General features: G+C 44.8%; 1 protein-coding gene across 3 annotated transcripts in view; it reads left to right on the plus strand.

The window, feature by feature from the left end:
• ZBTB34 (zinc finger and BTB domain containing 34) overlaps window positions 1-23,783 on the plus strand; it is a 37,042-nt gene extending 13,259 nt beyond the window's left edge. The window contains exons 1-3 of one of the 3 annotated variants that reach the window (XM_078061786.1): window positions 3,115-3,181; window positions 6,163-6,279; window positions 21,495-23,783. In XM_078061786.1, the coding sequence (XP_077917912.1) occupies window positions 21,505-23,019 (1,515 nt within the window). In that variant the 5' untranslated portion in view covers window positions 3,115-3,181; window positions 6,163-6,279; window positions 21,495-21,504 and the 3' untranslated portion in view covers window positions 23,020-23,783. Of the gene's footprint in view, window positions 1-3,083; window positions 3,182-6,162; window positions 6,280-21,494 lie in introns of those variants that run through there. The other 2 variants (XM_078061787.1, XM_036112861.2) reach the window with 2 other exon arrangements.
• Window positions 23,784-24,011: the final 228 nt, after the last annotated feature.

Below are 24,011 nucleotides of genomic sequence, written 5' to 3' on the forward strand. Positions count from 1 at the left end.
GTTATCTTATTTACCCGTGGAGGTAGGTACTATCACCCAGTACGCAGATGCAGAGGCCAGCGCTCAGCGAGATGAGTGCCTTGCCCTGGATCAGATCATGGAGCTCCGTGGCTGAGCAGGAACGGAGACCCGGATCTGCCTCACTGCTTAGCCACAGCACTCTACTGCCCAGTCTTGGCGGTGGGAAGTGAGACTACGATTCACACCTCACCGTCCAATCACCACTGAACAGATGAAGAAGAGAGGCTCAGAGGCGTGAACCAACTACCTGGTCCCTGTTACACGGCATGGGGGATGAGAGGGGTCTCCAAGGAAGAGGGCTCTTCCTGGCCCGGTGGAACACTGACGCTACCCTGCAGAGGTGGTCAGGTGGAAGGAACCCTGACCGTCTGGGATGTTCTAGAAGTCAGTGGACATCTTGGGACTATTTGGAGAGACAGACGCCCCCTGCTGGCCCAGAACTAGTAGGTAGTGAGGCAGGTGGAAGGGGCATACACCCACATCCTGGTGAGGGGAGTGGTAATGAGGAAACCCCCAATACTTCATACAATCTTTGTGTTTAAGGGATACTCAGACTCTTGTGTGTCCTGTAAAGACCCTAACAGGTGCCAACACAGATTTTGCCGAACTCTGGGGATTTTATGTTTTATTTATTAACTTTGTTTTTAAAGATTTTATTTTTAAGTAATCTCTACACCCAGCATGGGGCTCAAACTCAGAATCCCGAAAGCTCCACTGACTGAGCCAGCCAGGCACCTCCAAACTCTGGGGATTTTTAAGTGGGCCAGAGCCACATAGCATAGCCTGACTTCTGGCAGAAAGGGTCTCCTTGTGGGAACCAGAAGAGGGAGAGGCTGGGATCAGATAACCTGGCTATCAGTGCTCAGGAATCTGAAACAGGTGAGAACTGGAGATTCAGTGCCATCTGTCCTAGGAAGGGAGAGGAAGAAAGACAGGGAAGGGAATTCACTTACAAGCACTTCACACACTATTTCCACTGACACGTGACGTGGAGGGCAGGCAGGGAGATGTGTTCTAGCCACGTGCCTCAGAAGAGAAGGAGGAACACAGAATCAGCCAACACCAGCTGTCACTGTCACAAATGCTGACCCCCATAATGGCAAAACCACTCCTTGACTGGATTGAAGGTTAAGCCCAGACTTTGATGAGATGTGAATTTGACCATTTCATAAACACTGCTGGCAAGGCTGGATAACTGTGGAATAAATTAAAATGAGGCCCATACATCACCCTCTAGCCTCTTTTTGATTTCAAATGGGCTAAAAAATCACTTTGAAAATGCTACCAAGATTATGGGAAAACAGAAACACATACACTCCAATTGTGGAGAAGCGACGATTTTCTAACTACAACAAATTAGTAAAGATTATGACACATAATCAGCCAAATGACAAAAATAAAAGCAGGGGACTGGAAAAATATATGAGTTTAGTGGCCCAAGTAGGTGGGCAAATAAAAATATATCTGTGAGGGAAATACCCAGTGTCCAATGGACAGATGGCCAGTAACTTTGAGACACATGACAAAAAGGTGAAACACTTAGGAACATGTTAGTCTTTATAGTCCTTAATGACATGCAAATACTGTATTACAGCCAAGAAGACCCTATCTCTTACCAACAAATTTAGCAACAATCAGTTAAAATGATGAGGCCCACAGCTGCTCTGAAGGGAAACAGGAACTCACTCATGTGGGCTTGTGAGTCAGCCCAGTGGTCCTGAGGAAACCTGGCGTGACAAGAAGATGCATTCCTGTGCCCTTGAGTTCACTGATCTCACTCTTGGGGACAGATCTCAAGGAAGCAGCTCAAGAGGAAGAGTAATTAGAGAGTGACACTGCCCAGGTGCCTGCAGTTAGAAACTGGTTACCTAAAATTCTGTGTTTGGAATATTCTATTGCCATAAGAAGTTCCTGTCTGGAGTCAGAGAGATAGGGAGCTCATCCCAAGTCTGCCATTCAGCTGTGTGACTTTAGATATGTCACTTAACCTCTCTGAGCCTCAGTTCCCTCCTGGATAAAATGGAGATAACTGATGGCTACCCCCTGGGGTTGCGTATTAAAGGGGGTCATGTCCATAAAGTGTCTGCACAGTGCCCCTGCACAGACTGTTTAACAAAGGGTAGCTGTTGTTATTGGAAGATGACTATTTGATTGAACCCAGAGAAAGAGTTCCTGATTGCAAAGGATGAAGTAGCATCAGGAAGTATCAGCTTTGTATCTTGAAGAAGAGCGGGTATCTTGACTCCTGGTTTATTTTTATTACAAATTCAGAAAAGGGAAAATGAACCTCTGCCACTACTATGGAGGAATCCGCCAAAATGCAAAGGGGGTAAACCTCTTCAAAGGGGGTTAAATTCGCCTAAAGCCGAGAGGAAAATGCTGGCCAAGCTCACACTCGCAGCCGAGTATCAACATTGGGGTGTCTCCAAGGATCTGGAAATGCACATTTTTTGAGGCCTGCTCTGCGACAGGGGTTTTATAACCGCAAGTTCAGAATTTTCATCTCCCGCTTTAGGGGGGGAGGTAATCTTCCCAAGGTCATACGTTAAGTGACCCGATATGGCAGGTCCCCAGGCCCGTGCTTGTCACCACTGCACCTTACTGCCTTCAGCTGTCCCGCCGGGCGCGGCTCGGGTAAGGGGTAGGCGCCCGAAGGGCTGTGGGATCGAGGGTCTCGGAAGGGGAGGGCTGGGCCAGCGGTGGTCGCAGGCCCCCCGGGGGTGGCGGGTCGAGGGTCCTGGCCTACCCGTTCCTCTCCGGGAGACCCGCGGCGCGCCCCGCTGCGGAGCCCTCCTCCCGCCAGCAGGGGGCGCCGAGGAGAAGGCGGGCGGAAGGCCGTGGGGCGCAAAGCCGCCGCCGCTCCCTCCCGCAGTCGGGACCAAGGCCGCCGCTCGCCCACGCGTCCGCCAGGAGGCTCCTAGACGCGGCCGAGGCGGGATCTGGGATCCCGAGGCCCGGCGAGAGGTTCATCCCGCAGCGCCACCGCCCCCGTCCGCGCCTGCCCGGAAGCGCTGGCGCCGAGGGGGCGGGGCTGGGAAGCGCTTCCGGGGGCGGGGGGCGCGGGCTGGGGCGGCAGCCGGAGCGGCGGGGACGGGCCTGGCGCCGGCGGCGGCGGAGGGGGCGCCGCGGGCGGGCGATGTGAGCGCGGCGCTCTCGGCAGGTGAGGCGCGCCGGCTGGGGGCGGCGGGCGGCGGGCGAGGAGCCGGCGGAGCGGGCGGGGCCGGGGGCAGCCCTCGGCCGCTGTCCGGCTCCCTCTGGGCGCGGCGGGGCGGGCGCCTCCGCGCCTGGTCAGTCCGGCGGGCCGGCGGGTGGGCGGGCGGCGCGGGCTGCAGCCGAGGCCGGGCGGGGTCGGGAGGCCCGGGCACCTGCTCTGGCCAGGCGCTCGCCCCAGAGGGGCCAACAGTGTTCGGCCCCGGAGTCCGGGCGCCGCTGGCGGGGCCGAGGGTCGCGCGCGGCCAGCTGCCCCGGGCTCCCCAGCCTCCACCCCGGGCGTCTCGGGATCCCATGCTTCCGGGCGCCTTGCCCCCAGGGGCGCTCCCCCTTTGTACGGGGAGGCCGGATGGTTGAGTGCCCTGGAGAGCCTGGCCGGGCCGCGGGGTCGGCCCTGCCGGTGGCTGCAACGGACCCCCTGCCCCACGCCACCGCCTTTCTCCAGGTAAACAGGCGGCGGCGCGTCCTGCTTGGCTCTAGACGTCTCCATGGTCACTCTCGCCCTCAGTCGGTCCTGCCATTACGGAGGGCCGGGCTGGGGTTAGCCCCGGGGTGTAAACAGTGTCATTCTAGCCTGGGCGGCTGTGCTTTAGGGCGGCACTAGTCTGGGAGTTGTCTTGAGGCTTTCAGCAAGCCTCTACCATGCTGGGCCTCAGTTTCCCCATCTGATCAGTGAGGGTTTTAGATTAGCTCTCTAATAACAAACTATAGATTAGCTCTCTAAAGACCCTTGTGGGTCTGCCAGTCTGTATGTGTCTGAAATTGGAAGGGCTGTCCCTGGGTCAAGATACTGGGCAGTTTCACTGAAGACTTTTTGCAAATGTGGACTTTTTAGCCACTTAATACACTTGGTTTCAGACAGGCTTTAAAATGATTCCCAGAAGTGTTTCTAAACCTTACCTTAATCATATTTCATCCCTTTAACTTTGGCCTAGTGTTCAAGGGTAGGCATGAATTCATCCCAACTGAGATGTCCCTAGTAGTAGTCAATCCCTAGTAGTAGTCAATCACATCCCGCTGAGTTTTTGCATGCAAAATGTTTTTGTTGTTTATATTTGCCCATTTTCTCTTTGTTCCTTAGTCCAGGCCCTCTTTGCTTCACATCTGGATTATTGCAACAGCTTCTTAGTTGGTCTGCGACTTCAGAAGTCCCCCACTTCCCCCCTCCTTCCTTTATGCTAATGCCAAACTTAGTATAGGAAGTCAAAAAAAGAGTTGAGTGCTTGCTTGATTATTAAATGTCAAGATGCTGTTCCATGTGGTGGGGGAAAGTATTGGAAGACCCATAGCCTCCAAGCAGCTTTACACTGGGTGCTGAGGCTTTACCTGTGAAAAGGTAATTGATTGATGAGACAGGGCTGTGTGCTGTAGAATTAAGAAGGAGAGATGGAGGTCATTGGAGGCTGAGTGGTCAGGGAAGGCTTAGCGAGGAGGCAGGATTTGAGCTGGCTGTTAAAGGATGAGTAGGATTCAGATAGGAAAAGAGAAATCAGGCCCAGTGATCCAATGGAGTTGGGGAATAGACCAGTCTCCTTGTAGAGAAGTGTTCATATAGGAAAGGGAATAGGAAGAAAGATTGGTTGGGCCTTGTTCCTGAAAGAGCTTGAACACTAGGCCAAAGTTAAAACTATTCTAACGGCAGTGGTGAGCAGCAGGAGACTAGGGGTGGTTTGTGATAATTTGCAGGAGGGGAAAGGAGAGGCTTGGGGCCAGGAGATCAGCTAACAGGCCATGGCACTGAGTAGTGTCCTCTTGTCTGCCCCATTGTGTCCAGCCATTGCCCACCCTATTTTTTTAAGACTGTCCTTGGTTTGGCCCCTCCCCACCTACCTGAACCTATTCCCTGCTTCTCCTTCTCCCGTCTGTCCTCAGCAGAAGCAAGTTTATGACTGCCTCTAGGGCTTTGCTCCTGTTGTTCCCCCTTCTGAAGTGCTGGCCTCCTTTTTCTTCTCTATGTAAATTCTCCATTTCACTTCCTTCAAGCCCCTGCTGAAGATATACTTCCTCCAGAGGGTGTTCCCTGACTGCCCTACCCCCATGCCTTTGTGGCACTCACAGTCTAAAGCTCAGGATTCAGCATTTGTTCCTTGGTTATTGAACTTGTTCTTGTCCCAGCTGGAGTGGGAGCTTTTTGAGGGCATGGTGTCTTAATACTTCTTGTGGGGCCCTGGTGGTATCTAATACGGTAGCCGGACTTTTATAAGAGATACTCAAATACTTCCTGATTCTTGTTGGTAAACAACTTAAAAAAATTTTTTTTTATTTCCCTCCTTTTTAAAGGGGAATCTGTTATTAGTTACCAGCTTTCTCTGTTATATATCACTTATGTCTAATGCTGCCATTCAAAGTGGATGTTTTCCGCTTTCATTCTTAGAGTACACAGAGCATAAAACGAATCTTTGAAAGATTAAAAAGTTTACTTTTGATTATGGGAAAGAAAAAAGTCATGTAATTCTTCTGTTGGAGACTGTGGGGAAAGAATCTCAGCTTTGGAATCAGATAGGCCTGGGTTTGAATCCCAGCAAGGCTACTTACTAGCCTGTGAACTTGGGCAAATTGTATAGTGTCTCTGAGCCTGTCTTCTCATCTATAGTGTGGGGATAATAAAATCCATCTCATAGGGTTGCTAAGAGATTTAAAATTAAAAAAAAAAAAAAATATATATATATATATATGAAGGAGGTAGCAGAGTTTGTAGCTCCTATTAACTGCTCAGTACATTTTCATCATCATCAGGTATAAATTTATCAAGGTGGAGAAATGAGTTGTGGATTTCTACATGTCTCTGGATCCTTTCAGTTGAAGCACTTGTTGAAAATGTCAGTATCCTGAATCTAGAATGTTTTCTTCCCATTCATTTTCATGTTACTTTAGTTGAAATTCTGCTTCATGTTTTTTCAAACTTAATTGTGTCCATTTAATGTTTTATAGCTGACTGCTGAATTTAGCTTAGTGAAGGTCATCAACTGAATGCAGTTTAATATCTAATGGTTATTTTCTGGTTGATATTGATGGCACGGAAAACCTCACGGAAGAAAGCAATTCAAGGTGAGCTTTTCTAATCCTTCTGTCCTAAGAGGGGGGACTTGTGTTTCCCAGGCCCAGTGTCCCTGGAAATGCCAGCAGTAAGCAGATGAGATGCCACTTATGGACATTTTTGAGTTCTTGGCCTTAAGAAAGCTTACTCATTCCTTTACCTGAAATCTACCTTTCTCAGTTGGGATGAATTCATGAAACATCTATTTACCCGCTTCATAGACAGAGGTAAAGAGATGTTTTTGGACAGAAAGGACATCATGCAGAAAAATGGCTGCAAACTACTCAAAGTACAACACAGTGTAAACCCTTAATTATCATTGTGTTGGTGTAATGATACATCCTTAAATGAGAATTCTCTTCCCAAAGATCAGTAAGAGTCCGGCACCAGTAAAAACCCTGCATCTCACCAGTGTGCCTGAATTAAAGTCTTACCGGAGATAAGAATTCCCACTCGGGGTATTGACAGATCCAGGTTCAAATCCTGGGCAGTGACCTTGGTTTGGGAAAGGTTCTTCGTCTCCCTGAGTTTGTTTCCTCATCTGTAGAATGGGGATAGTTGCACTGTCTGTGTCCGAGTGTTGTCATGAAGTTTCAGTGAATAGGTGAAGAGCTTCCTTAGCATGTGGTACACAGTAGGAGTGTAACTATTAGTCGTTCACATTGCAGGTGAGGTTAAAGAGGCCATCCCTACCCATCAGGACAGCTCGGAAGAAGCTTCTGATGTTCTGCATTGACTGAAAGACAAACCCCACTGTCAAACCAAACCATACTCTCAGAATTAGTGTAACTGAGCAGACTTGGAGAATGTTAACGCCTTGGTAGGAAATCTTAACAGTTTGGATAAAAATGTTCTTTCAGGCTCACATGAATTAATGCAGTAAGAACTCTAGACTTGTTTTCTTTTAAATTAGGATGAGTGCTTCATGAATATCCATCACGGAATGCCATTTTATTTATTTTTTTCGTGCATTGGGTTTCAGCAGCACCAGAATGTTTTATGCAGCCCTGGTGTTATTCGGCTGCTGCTTTCTAAAGGATTAGATTGTAATTCATGACAGCTCAAGTTTAGTTTTGATCTAGACCCAGGCAGAAATACCTAGAAAAGTTATTTTTATATAGTTGTTACTGCTGTTACCATGCCTGCTGTCCCTAGTGCTTCCATCTGTGGTCTTTTTCATGACTTTTTGTATGGAATGGAAATTAGAGATCTGAGGTCTTCCGTGCCTGATAGAGGAAGCCGAGGTTGAGTTGTGGCTCTGGTGTCCGCAAGTGACTGAATCCAGCAGGTGCAGATCTGGGTTTGGAATCGTGAGCATCTTGATTGAGAATAATGGGTACCTCTGGTGCCTTAAACCACTACCAGATTTGTAACCTTGCTTTCTTTTCTTAGAAGTGTCACTGGATATTTTTAAATGAAGCAGAGCAAATTAGAGTGTTTATGGGTTACATGGGGATGAGCCACGTTGCTAGATTTTGGCCGCTGGAAGGGATGGTCTTGGGTCTTCAGCAGGAAGAATTGAGAGCTGGGGGTGTAGCGATGGTGGCAGCCGGGGATTTTGAGCCCCCAGCTTGGTTCGGGTTGAGTCAGCTGACGTGTGCGGAGAGCCCCTCTCTCTGCCAGACACAGTGCTGGGCTCTGGGCGCACGGTCCCTGCCCTCAGCCCACGGCCGAGAGTGTGTGCTCAGCAGCACATTGCCAGTTGCTTGGATGTTATGCTTGTGCTTTTGTTCCAGTTGTTGTTACGGGGAAACACTTCCAGGGTTTTCCCCAAGAATGTTGTAGAGGGGATGCAAAGCCCATGTGGGTGTTTGCCCAGATGGCATTTAAGTGTCCCCTCTCTCATCTTCAGGCTCTCTTCAGAATGGGTTAGCAGCGCGGGAAGTTATCACTAGTCTACATTCTGGTTTTCATTGTTCGGTTCCCTTACAGCTTTAACAGAACGCCCGATGCAGAACCTTATTAATGAAATGTTGTGTTGAGGAGAGGGCTAAGTGTGGGTGTTACCTTGTTCTTGTGACCATGTTCGAGTACCTCTCATAGGAGCAAAGAGCAAAACTTTTCTGCTCTCAGCTAAACTTCTTTCTGTTTCCTCTCTCATCTTACCAGATCAGTTCTCAGTACAATTTTTGGTTACTCCCAAATCAGCATCTGATGTTTCCGTACAGCTCCCCCCTCGCCCGCCCCTTCCCACTACCTGTCAGACAGCTCTACACAGATACCCAGTGGGCAACCCAGACTCCTCTTGTCTGAGACTGAACTCACTTGCCTCCTAGAATGGATAGCATCCTGCAGTCTCCCAAGTCCTGTTGAGTCCTTCTTTGGACTCGTATTCAAGTTGGCAGCTGCCAGTATTGAGTTAGGGTTTTCTAATCTCGTGTTCAAGGCCCTCCACGTCCCGACGGTGGTTCTCCTCTTTGCCCTGTCACCCCTGGAACCTGGGCCCCAGCCACTACTCCAGACACCTTTCACTCCTTTATTCCCTGCGCCTGCCATCCCTTCTGTTTGAAGTGTTCTTTCTGTTCCATTTGAAATGCAAAGCCCTGTTCACATATTACTAACACCAGGAAGCTTTCCTTTGTTCTATTTTGATTTTTAAAAAAAAGTCTTTTTGGTCAAGAGTAATCAGTCTTGTCATTGCTCCTCATAGTTCTTTGTTTCTGCCTCTATAATTGTCTGCTTGATACACTAATTATCCACTTGCAGCTTATCTTTCTCTAGATTCTTTGGTTTACAAAATTATATATTTTTAGGTAGACTCTCACACATGTCTTAAAAAAACTTTTGGTGAGAATAATACAGCTATGTGATAAGACATTCAAAGTATAAAATGAAGCCTGTTTCCCTTCCCTCTCCCCAGTCCTTAATCCTCATTCCCAAAGTCACTGACATTAATAGTCTCATGTGATTCTTTCCAGAGTGGATACAGCACTGTATATTTATTCTTTTAAGAAAAGTACAAGAAAAGAATCCCACATATGCATACATAATTGTTCTTTATCATGCTGGTTTGGGCTAAGTAATAGAATGCTTTTTATATTGAAGCATACTGATCTATCTATCCGTATTAATGGCTGTGTAGTGTTTCATTGTTGATTTTTTGTTTCTGTTGTTGTTGTTTTGAGCCAGTCTCTTGATGGATTTTGAAGTTCTCCTTCTCTCTCTTTTTTTTGTTATAGCAAATAAAAATGCTTAGTGGGCATCCTTGTTACATATATCCTAACATACTTTTGTAAGGACTGTATATTTGTACGATCGATTCTTAGCAGTTAATGGTGGACCAAATGGTGAATGCCTTCTGCATTTTGATTGATCTGACCAGGTTATCCCTTAGGATTACACTTGCCAGTTCTTTTTAAATATGTGCAAATCTGATGGGTCACAACTGGTATCTCATTTTTTCTTTCTCTAGTTCACATGTGTTTAGTCATGAAGAAAGCTAAACATCTTTTCATGTGTTTTTGGTTATTTGTCTTTTTTTTTTTCTGTGAAATGTTAATTCCTTTGCACCTTCTTCCATAGGATTTTCTGTGTCATCCCAATCTGATTGGTTTATAATATAAGTTAAGGAATTTGGAACATAGCCCATTGTCAAATGCGCATGTATTTTGCCTCAATATGTCATTCACTTTTGGGTTTTGCAAAGGGTATTTTTTTGTCCTATTTGTCAGATGTATTGGTCTCTGCCTTTGTGGCTTCTGGGATTTCTGTCATGCTTGGAAAGACCTTTATGTCATTATTATAAATAAATTCATCCATGCTTTTTTTCAGCTAATTTTTGGTGAAAGTCAAGTCTTAAAAAATATTGTCATAAGAACATACTCGCATTAAATGGAAAATAATAGGACCCTCTTTCCCTTCCCTGGTGCTAAGAAATCGGTAAACAGGCAACACCTTTGAAGACTCGTGTTGCTTCCCTTAACTGTATTTTCTTTCCTTTGAGCATCTAGCGTTGTCATGTGGGAGGGCAGTCATTACCTGTTCAACCTTTTGCTCAAACTCAGTGGGAGGAGCAGGGCGAAAGGAAGAGCAGAGTATCGATTAACTGGTATATCTCTTCGCCCCTGTCAGGATCAGTCCTGTCTGCTAGACTGTGGCTTTGCTGTCTTTGCGAAGTAGCTTTTTTATTCTAAAGCTCCTTCAGGTAAAATGCATTTGTTCTTAGTGAGCTTTGGAACCCAGATTAGGGGTAAGATTCCCGTGTTGGATTTCAGAACAGGGTCTTGTCCTGACGCATGGGTGTGGTGAGATGTTCTGTAGCTTTTTTGGGTGGGATCTTGCGGAGATTTCAAGCAGCTTTACTAACTAAGCCTCGTTGTCACGTGCTCTTGCATCGGATCTTAGTTTTCTTTTCAGAGCACACATGCATGTTTATCTCTAGGACCCCTCTCCTGACCTCAGGTCTGTGGGAGGAGCATCCCAGGCTGACCTGTGCACAGGTCATCCAGTGTGGCTCTCCCCTGTGGCTTGTGGCCACAGTGCCTCGCTGTGGAAACGTCTTCCCTTCTCTGGTTGCCCAGTGGCCTTCACTCCCCAGCGTGCATCCGTTTTCTTCCCGAACCTGCTCCTTCTGCACTCCTCGTGGTTCTGGCCTACCCCTGGCCTGCTGCTGGCCTTGCTGCTGGCCTCGGTGCTTGGTCAGTCCTGGATGGCCCCTCCCAGGCTGCTCTGGCTTTTTGAACACCAGTCTCAACGCTGCTTAGCATTCTGTTGAACTTGGGCTGAACCTGTGTCTTGGCAGCGTCTGCTCTGTGACTTCCACCTTTAAACACCAAAAGGACCAGTTACTTGAGCTTCAGGCCAGTGGTTTCTAATTAATTGAGGCTGTAGCATGAAGATGGCTGTTTATTTAAAGGGGGTAAGGGGGCCTGGGTGGCCCAGTCGGTTAAGCCTGCCCTAGTGTCTGCCTTCGGCTCAGGTCATGATCTTGGGGTCCTGGGATCGAGCCCCACTTCGGGTTCCCTGCTCTGTGGGGAGCCTGCTTCTCCCTCTCTCACTCTGCCTGCCGCTCCCCCTGCTTTTGCATGCGTGCCTGCCAGGGTAAGGGGCTCTGATGGGGAAAAGCTGTGCAGGTGGAAGGCATACTATTCCTCAGCTGCAGAGCCACCTGGGACCTCCCCCCACCCCCCAAAAGCCCTTACTTCTCTTGGAGGTTTTGATCTAGGAAGAAGGTGCTGTAGTAAATTCCTAGAGCTGAAATTGTTCAGTCCAGTCACCGGGGACATGCATTTGTAATTTTGATGGCTATTAATAAAACACCCCCTGCTTCCCCTTCTCCATCCCCTTCCTCCTCACAGAAGCGGTAGGAGCCCTTGGCAGCATTAGGGGGACGTTTACCACTTGTCCCTGTCCCTTTCCCTGGCCACCACACTAGGGCAGGAATGTAACCTAGGGCAAGCTTTCTTCTCATCCTGCCTTTTCCTCAGCTCTTCCTGACTTCTGCTGGTCCTGCTGTTCCCCGACGGTAAATTAGACAAGGATCAGGAGTTACTGTGTCGGAAGTGTAGGTGGGCAGACTTTGCAACAGTCCTGGGAAAGTTAGCCTCTTGGAGTCTCCGTTTCCTCATTTCTAAAATAGGGGTAAAAGTACCTCCCTCGGGGGAGGGCAAGAGGATTCAGGGGAGTAGTGCCTGTAAGTCCTTTATGACATGCCTCTCCTGTGTCAGGCATTCAGTCGGTGTTGGTCATTGATGATGATGATGGTGGGCTTTCCCAAGGAAGGGAGAAGGCTGAAGGGTGTGGGAGGTGGCAGTGATCCCCTTTTATCGTTGTTGAGGCTTGTGTGGGGGTGGCTGGCCACAAGGAAGGGGATGAAGGAAACCAGTGTCAGGACCGCTCCCATCAGATGTGGTCCTTCCCAGTGTGGGCAGAGTCTCACCAGACGACCTTGGCAGACGCTGTGTGTGGGGTGAAAGCTGCTTCCAGGGGTTGAAAGTATTCTCCCATTAAAGACATTAGCAGAGCAGGAAGTGTGTGTGTCCATTGGTTGAGTGAGCAGAAGAGGACTATGAACAGGTTGAGGAGCTGACAACTAGCAGCCCCCTGCAACTAAGTCCTTACCACGTGTGCTTTTTTTAAAGAGGTATTTCACCGGGGCGCCTGGGTGGCTCAGTCGTTAAGCGTCTGCCTTCGGCTCAGGTCATGATCCCAGGGTCCTGGGATCGAGCCCCGCATCGGGCTCCCTGCTCGGCGGGAAGCCTGCTTCTCCCTCTCCCACTCCCCCTGCTTGTGTTCCCCCTCTCGCTGTCTCTCTCTCTGTCAAATAAATGAATAAAATCTTAAAAAAAAATAAAATAAAATAAAAAAAATAAAGAGGTATTTCACCTTCTTATCCAGAGTGTAGTCTTTACAAACAAACAAGCGGAAAAAGTGTTGTTAAAATAAGTATTAATGAAAGAAAAAAGTATTAATGGTATCGAAGAAAAACGTCCAGCTGATATATGCTTGTTTTTTAAATTCGAAAATAACAATGGAAATGTCTAGTTTGGGGATGGCTTCTTGCTTAATATAATGTGACAGACCTGTGATTAATCTGCTGAGTTAAAGAATACTGATTCTGATGTATTTAGTGAGAGGAATAATTAAATTCGTTACTGTCTTCTGAAGCAGCTGCAAACTTAGTCGAGATGAAAAACTAATATATAAATCACTTCTCTGCATTATCAAAAATGATTTTCATTCCCACATCTGAGTTGGGAGGAATCTGCGGTAAGCCTATATCAAACTGCAAGACTGGGAGCCTTATTTGTCTTTGAATTCCCTTTGGTTTGTGCATGCAGAAGATTGAAATTGAATATTTCCTATACATGTAGAAAAATAATTTAAATTTCCAGCCAGTATACCATTTAGTGATTGCAATTAAATGTAATATTTGCAGTATATAAGACAAAAGGCTAATTTCCTTAATTTGCAAAGAGCTCTGACAATTCAATAAAAAATGCAAATACAGGCAAAGGATATGAACAGACAGTTCCAAGACAAGTTTAGACAAATTGCCATTAAACATGAGAAAAGATGATCAGCCTCACTTATAATTAAATAAAAGCATTTCAAAACCATGAGATGCCATTTAAACTGATCAGTCTGGCAAAAGTGAAAAGGTGTAATGCTCATTATGGGCAGTTATGGGGGGACAGGGACTTCATGTGCTATTGGTGAGGGTAGCTGCCACTGCCTTTGGGACACAGTTGGTATCAGTAGAAATGAGCCCATGATCCCAGCAAAGTCTTCTGCTTGGAGGAAAAAGCATGGCTATTTAAATTTTTTTCCTGTTTAGGGTATTAATTGGGGCCTGGTTAAGTACATTGTAACACAGCCTTCCATGGAGTACTCTGAAGTTGGAAAAGATAATGAGGTAGATGAGTTTGTGCTGATGTGGAAAGATTTGAAGGTGTATTAAATACATTACCAAAAAAACCAGAATATAGAACAATTTATGCTGATACGTGTTTGTAATTTTCTCTGAAAGAACACTGAAAACTTATCAGTGATTACCTTTGGGAAGAGGAACTGGGGAAGAGCTTTGCTATTCATTTTATATCTTCTGTACTAGGATTTGAAGTTTGTGTGCATATATTTTATTTTAAAGATAAAACTAATGAAACGTTGACCTAAGTTAAGTGTAGGCCCACTGACATTCTGTGCAGGGGAGGAATCAAGATCTACAAGAAACCAGTGAGGAGCCCATGTTGGGAAACTGCTGATCTAGAGGAGTGGGTGATCATATGTGAACTTGATTGTCTCTTGAAGAGGTTCTGACTTACTTTACCCCCGGACCATTAGACCTGACAAATCAGGTTGTTGGGTGTAGAACTTGTGATTCATTATGCCTTTTGCTCCTTTAAGCTTGGTAACGTGCCTAGGGCTGAAGTTACCTGCAGATTCCCTGTGTGTAAGACTTTTAGAAGCCTCTTACTCTGGAGTGTTGCTTGTTAGCAGCTCTAGGCAGAGGGCTTTGAATCTCATTGTCACAGCCAGAAGGAGGTGTTAATGTAAAGGAGAGGAAAGTGAAGCACTTCCCTTCTCATTTGCAGAAAACTGGAATCCCTCTCTTAGGTGTTAATCATGGTCTTTGGTTTTTCTCTCCAGTGATTTTCTTTCAAGTGTAGTTCTCTGCTTTTCTTCTGAGAAGATAAAAAGCCACGCAGAGGAGGAGGAGGCCTCACCAGGAAGCTAGATTCAGTTGTAGACTATTTCAGAAATGCTTCCTTGTTTGCTCTTTTCTGCTGGTTTTTGCCCAGGACTGTGCATCTTTCAAAAGCCTAAGCCCACCTTCCTTTTGCCCCTTAATTCCCAGAGTCACTGTTTACACACCCTTGTGTCATGCCAGGCAGTATCTGTGTTTCTAGAAGGCAGTCTGATGTAGTTAGGGCCACAACCTCCCGAGTCAGACTAAGTTCATCTTTTAACTGTGGGACAGTTTGGCAGTATCTGAACTGCTTTTCCACAGTTCCTTCATCTATAAAATAGGAACAATCATAGTATTTCCTTCACAGAGTTGATAAAAGGGTCAAATGAATATATATAAGGTGTTTAGCACGAGGTAAGTACTCATTTTATGTCAGCTTTTATACACATTCAGTGCATGAATTTCCCTCATTTAATCATGACTGCGATTGTGTTGGGCAGTAGTTCTTCTGAGACCTTTTCTAGGTAGGAAATCAAAGTTAACTGACTTGTCTAAGATCATATGGCTGTTTAAATGTTCATTGTTATTATTTTTATCAGAAAGTGGCAGAGCTAGGATTCATAGCCAAGTCTGCCTTCAAAGCCACCATCCTGTCCCCTAAAAAAAAAGTCTCTTATAGCTAACCGTGTTGCTATGGGCCTAGCAGCCATTGTGCTGAGTGCTTCCTACCTTTTTCTTTTTTTTTTTTTTAAAGATTTACTTATTTATTTCTTTGAGGGAGAGAGTGAGCACGCATGCGCGCATGTTTGAGCACAGGGGGAAGGACAGAGGGAGAGGGAGAGGGTCCTAAGCAGACTCCGTGTTGAGCCCGAGGTGGGGCTGTGATCTCACAACCCGAAGCCAAGAGTCCGGCGTAACCGCCTGTGCCCCCCAGGCGCCCCAGTGCTTCCTACTTCTGCATGCTTGTATTCCTCATAACGAGCCACGAGGGCAAGGACTGTTATTCCCATTTTCAAGATAAGAAAACTGAGACTTGGAAAGTTTATGAAGTACCTCACCCAAGTTTTACAAGTGGAAAGCAGGTATCATTTGAACCCAGATCTGACTCCAAATTCATGACGATTTTTATATGATCTTTTCCTATCTTTTAAAAACTGGATGAGGGGACACCTGGGTGGCTCAGTTGGTTAAGCAGCTGACTTCAGCTCAGGTCATGATCTCAGGGTCCTGGGATTTCAAGTCCCACTGTGGGCTCCTTGCTCTGTGGGGAGTCTTGTTTCTCCCTCTCCTTTTCATGTTCTCTCTCTCTCTTTAATAAATAAAATCTTAAAAAATAAAATAAAATAAAAACTGGATGAGGTATCCTAAATTTTTTTTAAATGTTACTTTTTTTTTTTTTAAGATTTTATTTATTTATTTGACAGACACAGCGAGAGAGGGGGACACAAGCAGGGGGAGTGGGAGAGGGAGAAGCAGGCTTCCCGCCGAGCAGGGAGCCCGATGCAGGGCTCGATCCCAGGACCCTGGGATCATGACCTGAACCGAAGGCAGATGCCCAACGACTGAGCCACCCAGGCGCCCCTAAATGTTACTTATTTTTAATGATATATTCAGATAGTTTAGAAATATGTCTAAAAAGATTCATTGAAAGCTAATAGGGCTTCCAGCTACCCTGGAGGCAGTAGAGGTTATCTGTTTTTGTGCATCATTCCAGAAATAGTCTGCGCATATCCATGACGTGTATATATTGACACAGCAGTGTGTGTGTGTGTTTCACGGTGCTTTATACAAACACCTATATACGCTTCTGCACCTCACCCTTTTCCTTCAGCAATATACCATGGTGATTATTTCATCAATATGAAAAGAGCTTCCTTGTTTGTTTTTTCTGGTTGTACAGTAGTCTTAAATATGGATGTCCCGCAAGTTATTAACCACGCTCCTCCTGATGGGCGTGTAGTCTGTTCCGAGTCTTTTGTCGTTTTGTCCAGTGCTGTAGTAAATTCCTAGGGCTAAACTTCCTCGGTCATGGAGCATGTGCATTTGTAATTTCAATGGACGTCACTAAAATGCCCTCCAGAGTATTGGCTCATTTTACACCCCACCAGCAGCGTCTGTCAAATTATCATCAGCAGGGATTTTAAGACATTTTTTGTTTTACTTTTTTTTTTTGTCATTCCCAAGTAATAAATGTTCACTGTTAGAAGTACGGAAAATACAGGAAAGTACGAAGAAGAAAGTAAAAACATTTTTAATCTTACATAATGTAACCATTCTGTATATATCTCTTATTATTGGTATGTATATTTGATATCTGTATATACATACATAATTTTAGAAATATCCTACTTTTGTTGTTACCTGATTTTTTTAAACAGCCTTACTGAGGTATAGCTTACATATCATAGAATTTGGTCATCTTAAGTGTACAGTTCAGTGATCTTTAGTAAATTTATGACATTATACAGCTATTACCATAACCCACTTTTAGACCATTTCCCTCACCCATAAAGATCCCTTGTGCTCATCTGTAGTTGATTTGTTACCTGATTTTTTGCCATGTTATTACATATTCATTCAGCAGATATTTATTGAGTGTCTACTATGTGCCAGGCAGTAATCTGGATGATAGTTTATAAAACAGATAAAAGGGGCGCCTGGGTGGCTCAGTTGTTAAGCGTCTGCCTTCGGCTCAGGTCATGATCCCAGGGTCCTGGGATCGAGCCCCGCATCGGGCTCCCTGCTCCGCGGGAAGCCTGCTTCTCCCTCTCCCACTCCCCCTGCTTGTGTTTCCTCTCTCGCTGTGTCTCTCTCTGTCAAATAAATAAAATCTTTAAAAAAAAATAAAACAGATAAAAATCCTTGCCCTCTTGGGGCTTGCATTTTATAGAGTTAACTTTGTATTCTTCCTTAACATCAGTTTAAATAATGACATAGTATTCAGTATATAGGTGTGCTGTGCTTTAATAATTTCCAAGAAGGTGGACATTTCAGTTGTTTTCATTGTTTTGCTATTGTAATTGAATATACTTATGGATAAATTCTTGAGCCTATATCCGTGATAGAGAAGTGTGCAGTCAAGAGAAATGCCTGTCATGAGGCTCTTGTCATACTTGCGTACCAGGAGTACGGGAGAGCGCCGCAGTCCCTATAGCACTACCAACTGGGTTTAAATCTTGCCAATTTGAGAAAGAATTGTGTCTCATGTTAATTTTTATTTGTTTGTTTATTGATGTTGTTAAGCACTTTATCTGTGTTTCAAGACTATTTTAATTTCTTTTTTTGAAGCATCTGTTCATAGTCTTTTGCCCATTTTTCAATTGTTAAATTTGCTTTTATTGATTTATAAGAGTTTTATACTTCTTCACCATATACGTCGTATTTTTCATAATTTGTCTTTTGTTCATTTGTTTTTGGTCAAAAGCCATTTTTTAGATGTGTAAAAGGTCTTCTGTGGTTAAATCTCTGTTTTTCCCTCTGGTATCTGTCTTTGTGTGCTTAGTCAGACCTTCTCTAGAAGTTTTTTTGGGGGGTATGTGGTGGAGAAGGGCTCTAACTTTATATATTCGTATTATCCAAGCAGCCTCGCTTTCAAAAATTCTTACTTTTTCACTGATTGGAAATGGTCCACAGGGCCCATCTGGTCTGACTTCCACCTACCTTGACAGCCTCATGAGGCCTCTGTCCTTCCCCTTGCTCCTTCCCCCAACTGTACCACAATTCTCTAACACCTCTTTCCTTCCTGCTCAGGCTCTCCTCTCTTTGTGTCATTCCTTTTGTCTGCAGCACCTCCCCGCCCCCCATTACAAAAGATCTCATAGCCCTTGTCATAGTTTATAACAAGAGAATTTGAGCTCACCTGGACCCCTTGTGCCTGGTGCGGGGAAGACAGCATATACTCACAGTGAGTGAAGTCTAGCGTGATCATACATTTTGACATCTGTATGTTTGGCTGTTTTTTTGTGGTGTTTTTTTTTTCTAAAATGTCTTCAGTATTTATTCTTCTAGATCTACACTGTCCACAGTGTGGTAGCCGCTGGCCACATGTGGCTGTTGAACACTTAAGTGTGGTTATTTCAAATTGAGATGTGCTGTAAGTGTAAAAGACACATCAGATTTCAAGAGTTAGTATGAAAAAAAATGTGAAAGGTCCCATTAACTTTCTAATAACCTAGTTATTATAATGAGTTAGTAGAGTACTTAACCAGGTTAAGTAAAAATGTATAAAATTTTAATATTTTTATTGTTAATGGAACTGCTAGAAAACGCTACACAGGTGGCTGGCATTATATTTCTGTTGGACAGCAGTGTTCTAAGATGAATTTTAAAATCATTTTGTGAAGTTAATAAGGAAGTACTTCATTGGACTGCATTATAGTCATAAATTAATTTTGGGGGAAAGTATCTATAGCATGGAATCTTTCTGAAGCGTGATATGTATCTTCATTTATACATGTTTTTGTCCTTATTAAAGTGTTACACTTTTCTTCTTGTAGATCCTGTTTTTTGTTTATCACCCAGGTATTTTATAGTTTCTGTTACTGTTGTTGGTTGTGACTTGTCATTATCTTACCTAACTGGTTTTTTATGTAGAGTAATTTTTGAAACGCTTCATTTGCTAGTTCCTGCTTCTAAACAGATTTGTTCCAGTGATTCCCTTGTGTTTTCTGTGTAAATAGTCCTGTCTGCCTTGAATAGTAATTTTACCTCTTCTTTTTTAATGGCTCTGTGCCTCAATTTTCTCGTCTGTGGCTTTGGCTAGAACTTCCAGAACAATGTTAAGTAAGAGAAGTGATGGGCAGACAACCTTGTGTCCTCCGAGGGACTAACGGGAATGCCTCTACGAAAGTGTTTACTGGAGTGTGCACCAGGGAACACTAATTCTTGGGAATATTTACATGTGTACCTTGAGAGAAGAGTTACACGCTTAAATGAGTGTGCAAACTGCTGAGTTAAATAGAATTCTTGTCTGCAGGACTTTTCAGGTGGGTTATTACACTGATATATTGTATAATCCCTAGGAGGTAGGGACATTGAGTCTAGCGCATGGGCTTGTGTGCTCCTAAATACATTTTGGGAAATGCAGATACGATGTTTCCTTTCTAAGGATGATGTCGCCGTTGGCTTTGCAGTAGGTACTGTTTATTACATTAGGAAAATATTCTCTTCCTATTTTTTCCTTACTTTGAAAAGGCATTTAACTTTCTAAAATCCACTTTTGGCATAGTTTTGATTTGGCCATATGGTTTTTCTCCTTTGACTTACTGATGTGGCAGATTATATTTATACATTTCCTAACATGTAGCCATCCTTACATTTGGTCACAATATATTATTCTTTTAATAGGTTATGTTTCCGAGTATTTCCTTGAGGACTTTAAAATCTGTTTACTTAGGTAAAGTTGACAGTCGTCTTCTTTATCCTATTCACCATCTTCTGGTATCAGATTTATGCCATATAAATTGAGATGCTTTAATTCTTTTTTTTTTTTTTTTTGAGATGCCTTAAATGTTTCAGCATGCATCTAAAACAGTGTGAACGGCCTGAAGATCATTTATGCTTTGGCACTTCTGTTTCTTTTTATTTAATTCTGCCAATTTATGTTATTCTAAAAATATGTCCGTTCCGTACAGATTTCAAATTGATTTCAATCATAAATCTAGGATAAATAAGGGCACAGTGTTCCTCCTTAACTGAAATGTTTTAACTCAGATTCTGACATGATAAAAAAAATTCTGGTGTGATCTAGTCACACTAACTGGTTGATCCTTTCCTGCGGGCGTCAGATTTAATTGCACATTGTTGTGTCTTATCATTTTAAATTTTCTCTGCAATTATATGCTGTTCTGTATTCATTACTTTTTTGCTTTCTTTGGGTCTAATTGGTTGTTTTCTGACCTCTTTGATTTTATTTATTTTTCTTCTTTGTTGTTTAATGATAAAAACTTCTAAGGCACTGACTTTCCCTGTTAAAATTTATGGTTTCAAAATCCTCAACATTTCATTTTGAAAAATTTCAAATATACAGAAAAGGTGGATTTTACAGAAAACACCTGTATACACCCACCATCTACGCTCCACACATTCCTGTGTTTGCTTTATCACCTATATATCCATCTCTTTTTTTGGATGCATTCTCAAGTAAGTTGAAGACATAATTAAACTTTACTCCTGAATCTTTCTTGCTGCAGATTTGATGTGAGTTTTCTTTTTTTCTAAATAGTTTTATTCCTTTTTGATTTCCTCTTTGATTCAGTGCTTGTTCAGAAGGTGCTTAAATTTCTATTGGTTGAATTTTAACCACTAAAATATAATTATTAGATCTGATTTTGTTGTGTTTTGGTTAGAGAGTGCAGCCTGGGCTGTGTCCACTTCCATGGTTATGAGCAGTTTGGTGCATTGGGTTCTTGTGAAGGGCAGCCAGCCTGTCCAAGGTGTGTGCGCGCGCCGTGAGCACTGCTGGACAGTGATAGGCTTGTGATATGTCCATCACTCTTGGTGCTTGTCCTGTCTAAAGCTCTTCATTGAAAGGGTCAGTTGCCAACCCAAAAGGATATAAAGGTGTGCAAAACTGAAGGGGAAAAAAACGCACATCAAGACAACTCAGATTCTAAGCTAAAAAGGGTTTAGCTCCATTCAGTGTATCCCGTGTGCTGTCTGCTTGAAAAACACCAATTGGAAACACACTAATAAGGCAGAACATTTTTTAGACGAGTTGGCGTATTTTTTACAAAGTATTCCAAATCCTCGGAAGTAGGTGAAACAGGGAAATATTTTTCCTAAGAGGATACCAAATTCTCAATCAGCTGAAAAGGCCCTGCTATCTATAACATGTTATAATTTTGATGAAGATGAACGTTAGGCAGTTGGGGCACTAGGCTGATGGATCTTTAGGTTATCTGACTTTAGGTGAATTGACCAAGACCAGTGAAAGACTGAAAATAAGCAAGAGGAAGAATGCCCAGGTCGACCCTCGGAGGCCCAGTAGCTGCAGTGGTGGTGGTGATGGTGGTGGTGTGATTTTTGCAAGCTTGTGTTTATGCCACTTGTACTGAGTGAGGAGTCACTGGTGAATTATGAAACTCTCTCTTTCTGCAGATTGCGCTTCATGTCAGTAGAAATGGACAGCAGCAGTTTTATTCAGTTTGATGTGCCCGAGTACAGCAGCACTGTTCTGAGCCAGCTAAACGAACTCCGCCTGCAGGGGAAACTATGTGACATCATTGTCCACATTCAGGGTCAGCCATTCCGAGCCCACAAAGCCGTCCTCGCTGCCAGCTCCCCCTATTTCCGGGACCATTCAGCATTAAGTACCATGAGTGGCTTGTCAATATCCGTGATTAAAAATCCCAATGTGTTTGAACAGTTGCTGTCATTTTGTTACACTGGAAGAATGTCCTTGCAGCTGAAGGATGTTGTCAGCTTTCTGACCGCCGCCAGCTTTCTTCAGATGCAGTGCGTCATTGACAAGTGCACGCAGATCCTGGAGAGCATCCATTCAAAAATCAGTGTTGGAGATGTTGACTCCGTGACTGTCGGCGCTGAGGAGACAACCGAGAGTCGTAATGGAGTTAAGGACGGCAGCTTCTTTGCCAACCCGGTTGAGATCTCCCCTCCGTATTGCTCTCAGGTACGGCAGCCCACCACGAGCAGCGACCTTCGGATGGAGACGACGCCCAGCAAAGCTCTGCGCAGCCGCTTACAGGAGGAAGGGCACTCGGACCGAGGGAGCAGTGGGAGCGTTTCCGAGTACGAGATTCAGATAGAGGGGGACCACGAGCAAGGGGACCTGCTGGTGAGGGAGAGCCAGATCACCGAGGTGAAAGTGAAGATGGAGAAGTCGGACCGGCCCAGCTGTTCCGACAGCTCCTCGCTGGGGGACGACGGGTACCACACAGAGATGGTGGACGGGGAGCAAGTTGTGGCCGTGAACGTGGGGTCGTACGGCTCCGTGCTGCAGCATGCCTATTCCTATTCCCAAGCAGCCTCACAGCCCGCCAGCGTCTCCGAAGCTTTCGGAAGTTTGAGTAATTCCAGCCCGTCCAGATCCATGCTGAGCTGTTTTCGAGGAGGGCGCGCGCGCCAAAAGCGGGCTTTGTCCGTCCACCTGCACAGTGATCTGCAGGGCTTGGTGCAGGGTTCCGACGGCGAGGCGATGGTGAATAACCCCGGGTACGAGAGCAGCCCCCGGGAGAGGAGTGCGAGGGGACACTGGTACCCGTACAATGAGAGGTTGATCTGTATTTACTGCGGGAAGTCCTTCAACCAGAAAGGAAGCCTTGACAGGCACATGCGGCTCCACATGGGCATCACCCCGTTTGTGTGCAAGTTCTGTGGGAAGAAGTACACGCGCAAGGACCAGCTGGAGTACCACATCCGGGGCCACACTGACGACAAACCATTCCGCTGTGACATCTGCGGCAAGTGCTTTCCATTCCAAGGCACCCTCAACCAGCACCTGCGGAAAAACCACCCCGGCGTCGCCGAAGTCAGGAGTCGCATCGAGTCCCCCGAGAGAACAGATGTGTACATGGAACAGAAACTGGAAAATGATGCATCGGCCTCAGAGATGGCCCTAGATTCCCGGATGGAAATTCACACAGTGTCTGATGCTCCTGATTAAGATGGTAACGAAGTGCACCCAAACAAAGCACATTAATCAATGCATATTTGTGATTTGCTTTGTTGTTGTAATCTTTGGTTTTCCCAACCATCTGGAAATCTCTCGGTCTCTTGGCAGTTTTTCTAAGGTTTCTGGAAGGAACACTTCATTGTGTTTATCCTTTCCCCCCGCCCTCCCTCTCCCAAGGAGCTCAAAGCATGAAGGGCAACGTATCCAGGGAAAACACAGGCTGACAGTATTCCTCTTTGGCTGAACTCTTAATCCAAAATCTGCCAGTGATTTAGCTATGCCAACTGGGTGACCCTACATTCTCTGCCAAGAGGCATACTCTCTTCGTTGTGTGCGCTGGCACCAGTGCATTTCCATGGAGAGAGACCAGGATGCCGTCAGCCGATACAAATGGGTAACCTTTTCTAATTTAAAATTACTTCTAGGGGGTAGTTAGACAATTTATATATATATATATAATAAAGCGATTATTATATATATAGTATATATACATTCTCAAATTTGATTTTATTCTGGTTGAGGTGAATGTAAGAGGAATATATAATTTAATACAATGTGAACAGGGCTTTTGACTCTGTCTCGTCCCTACCTGATGTTAGGGTTTTGCCCCTTTATTTCCCTTACAAAAGAATGTTAATAGGTTTTCATATATATTAATCATTGTGTCCAAAAGCAAGCAAAGCAAATCACAGTGTTCATAGCTCTGCTTCATAACAAGTACATAAACCAAATGCCATAAAATGTATTCAACTCTAGTTGGAAACCGTTTGGAATTTTTGTTTGTTGTCCAGTAGGTAAGCTGGATGACCCGTGGTGCTGACCTTTTTACATATTGTAGTGTTATATTAGCCAACCCCAAAGGAGCAGTGGTTTTCAATGTTTTTACTGGCTTACGAATCTACCTTCATTCCGTACTGTAGAAACATACATACCAGGTAACTAAATCGAATCACTCTACCATGAGTTAGTACTCGCACTAAAGG

Source organism: Halichoerus grypus, chromosome 14 (genome assembly GCF_964656455.1).
Source record: "Halichoerus grypus chromosome 14, mHalGry1.hap1.1, whole genome shotgun sequence".
NCBI lineage: Eukaryota > Metazoa > Chordata > Mammalia > Carnivora > Phocidae > Halichoerus > Halichoerus grypus.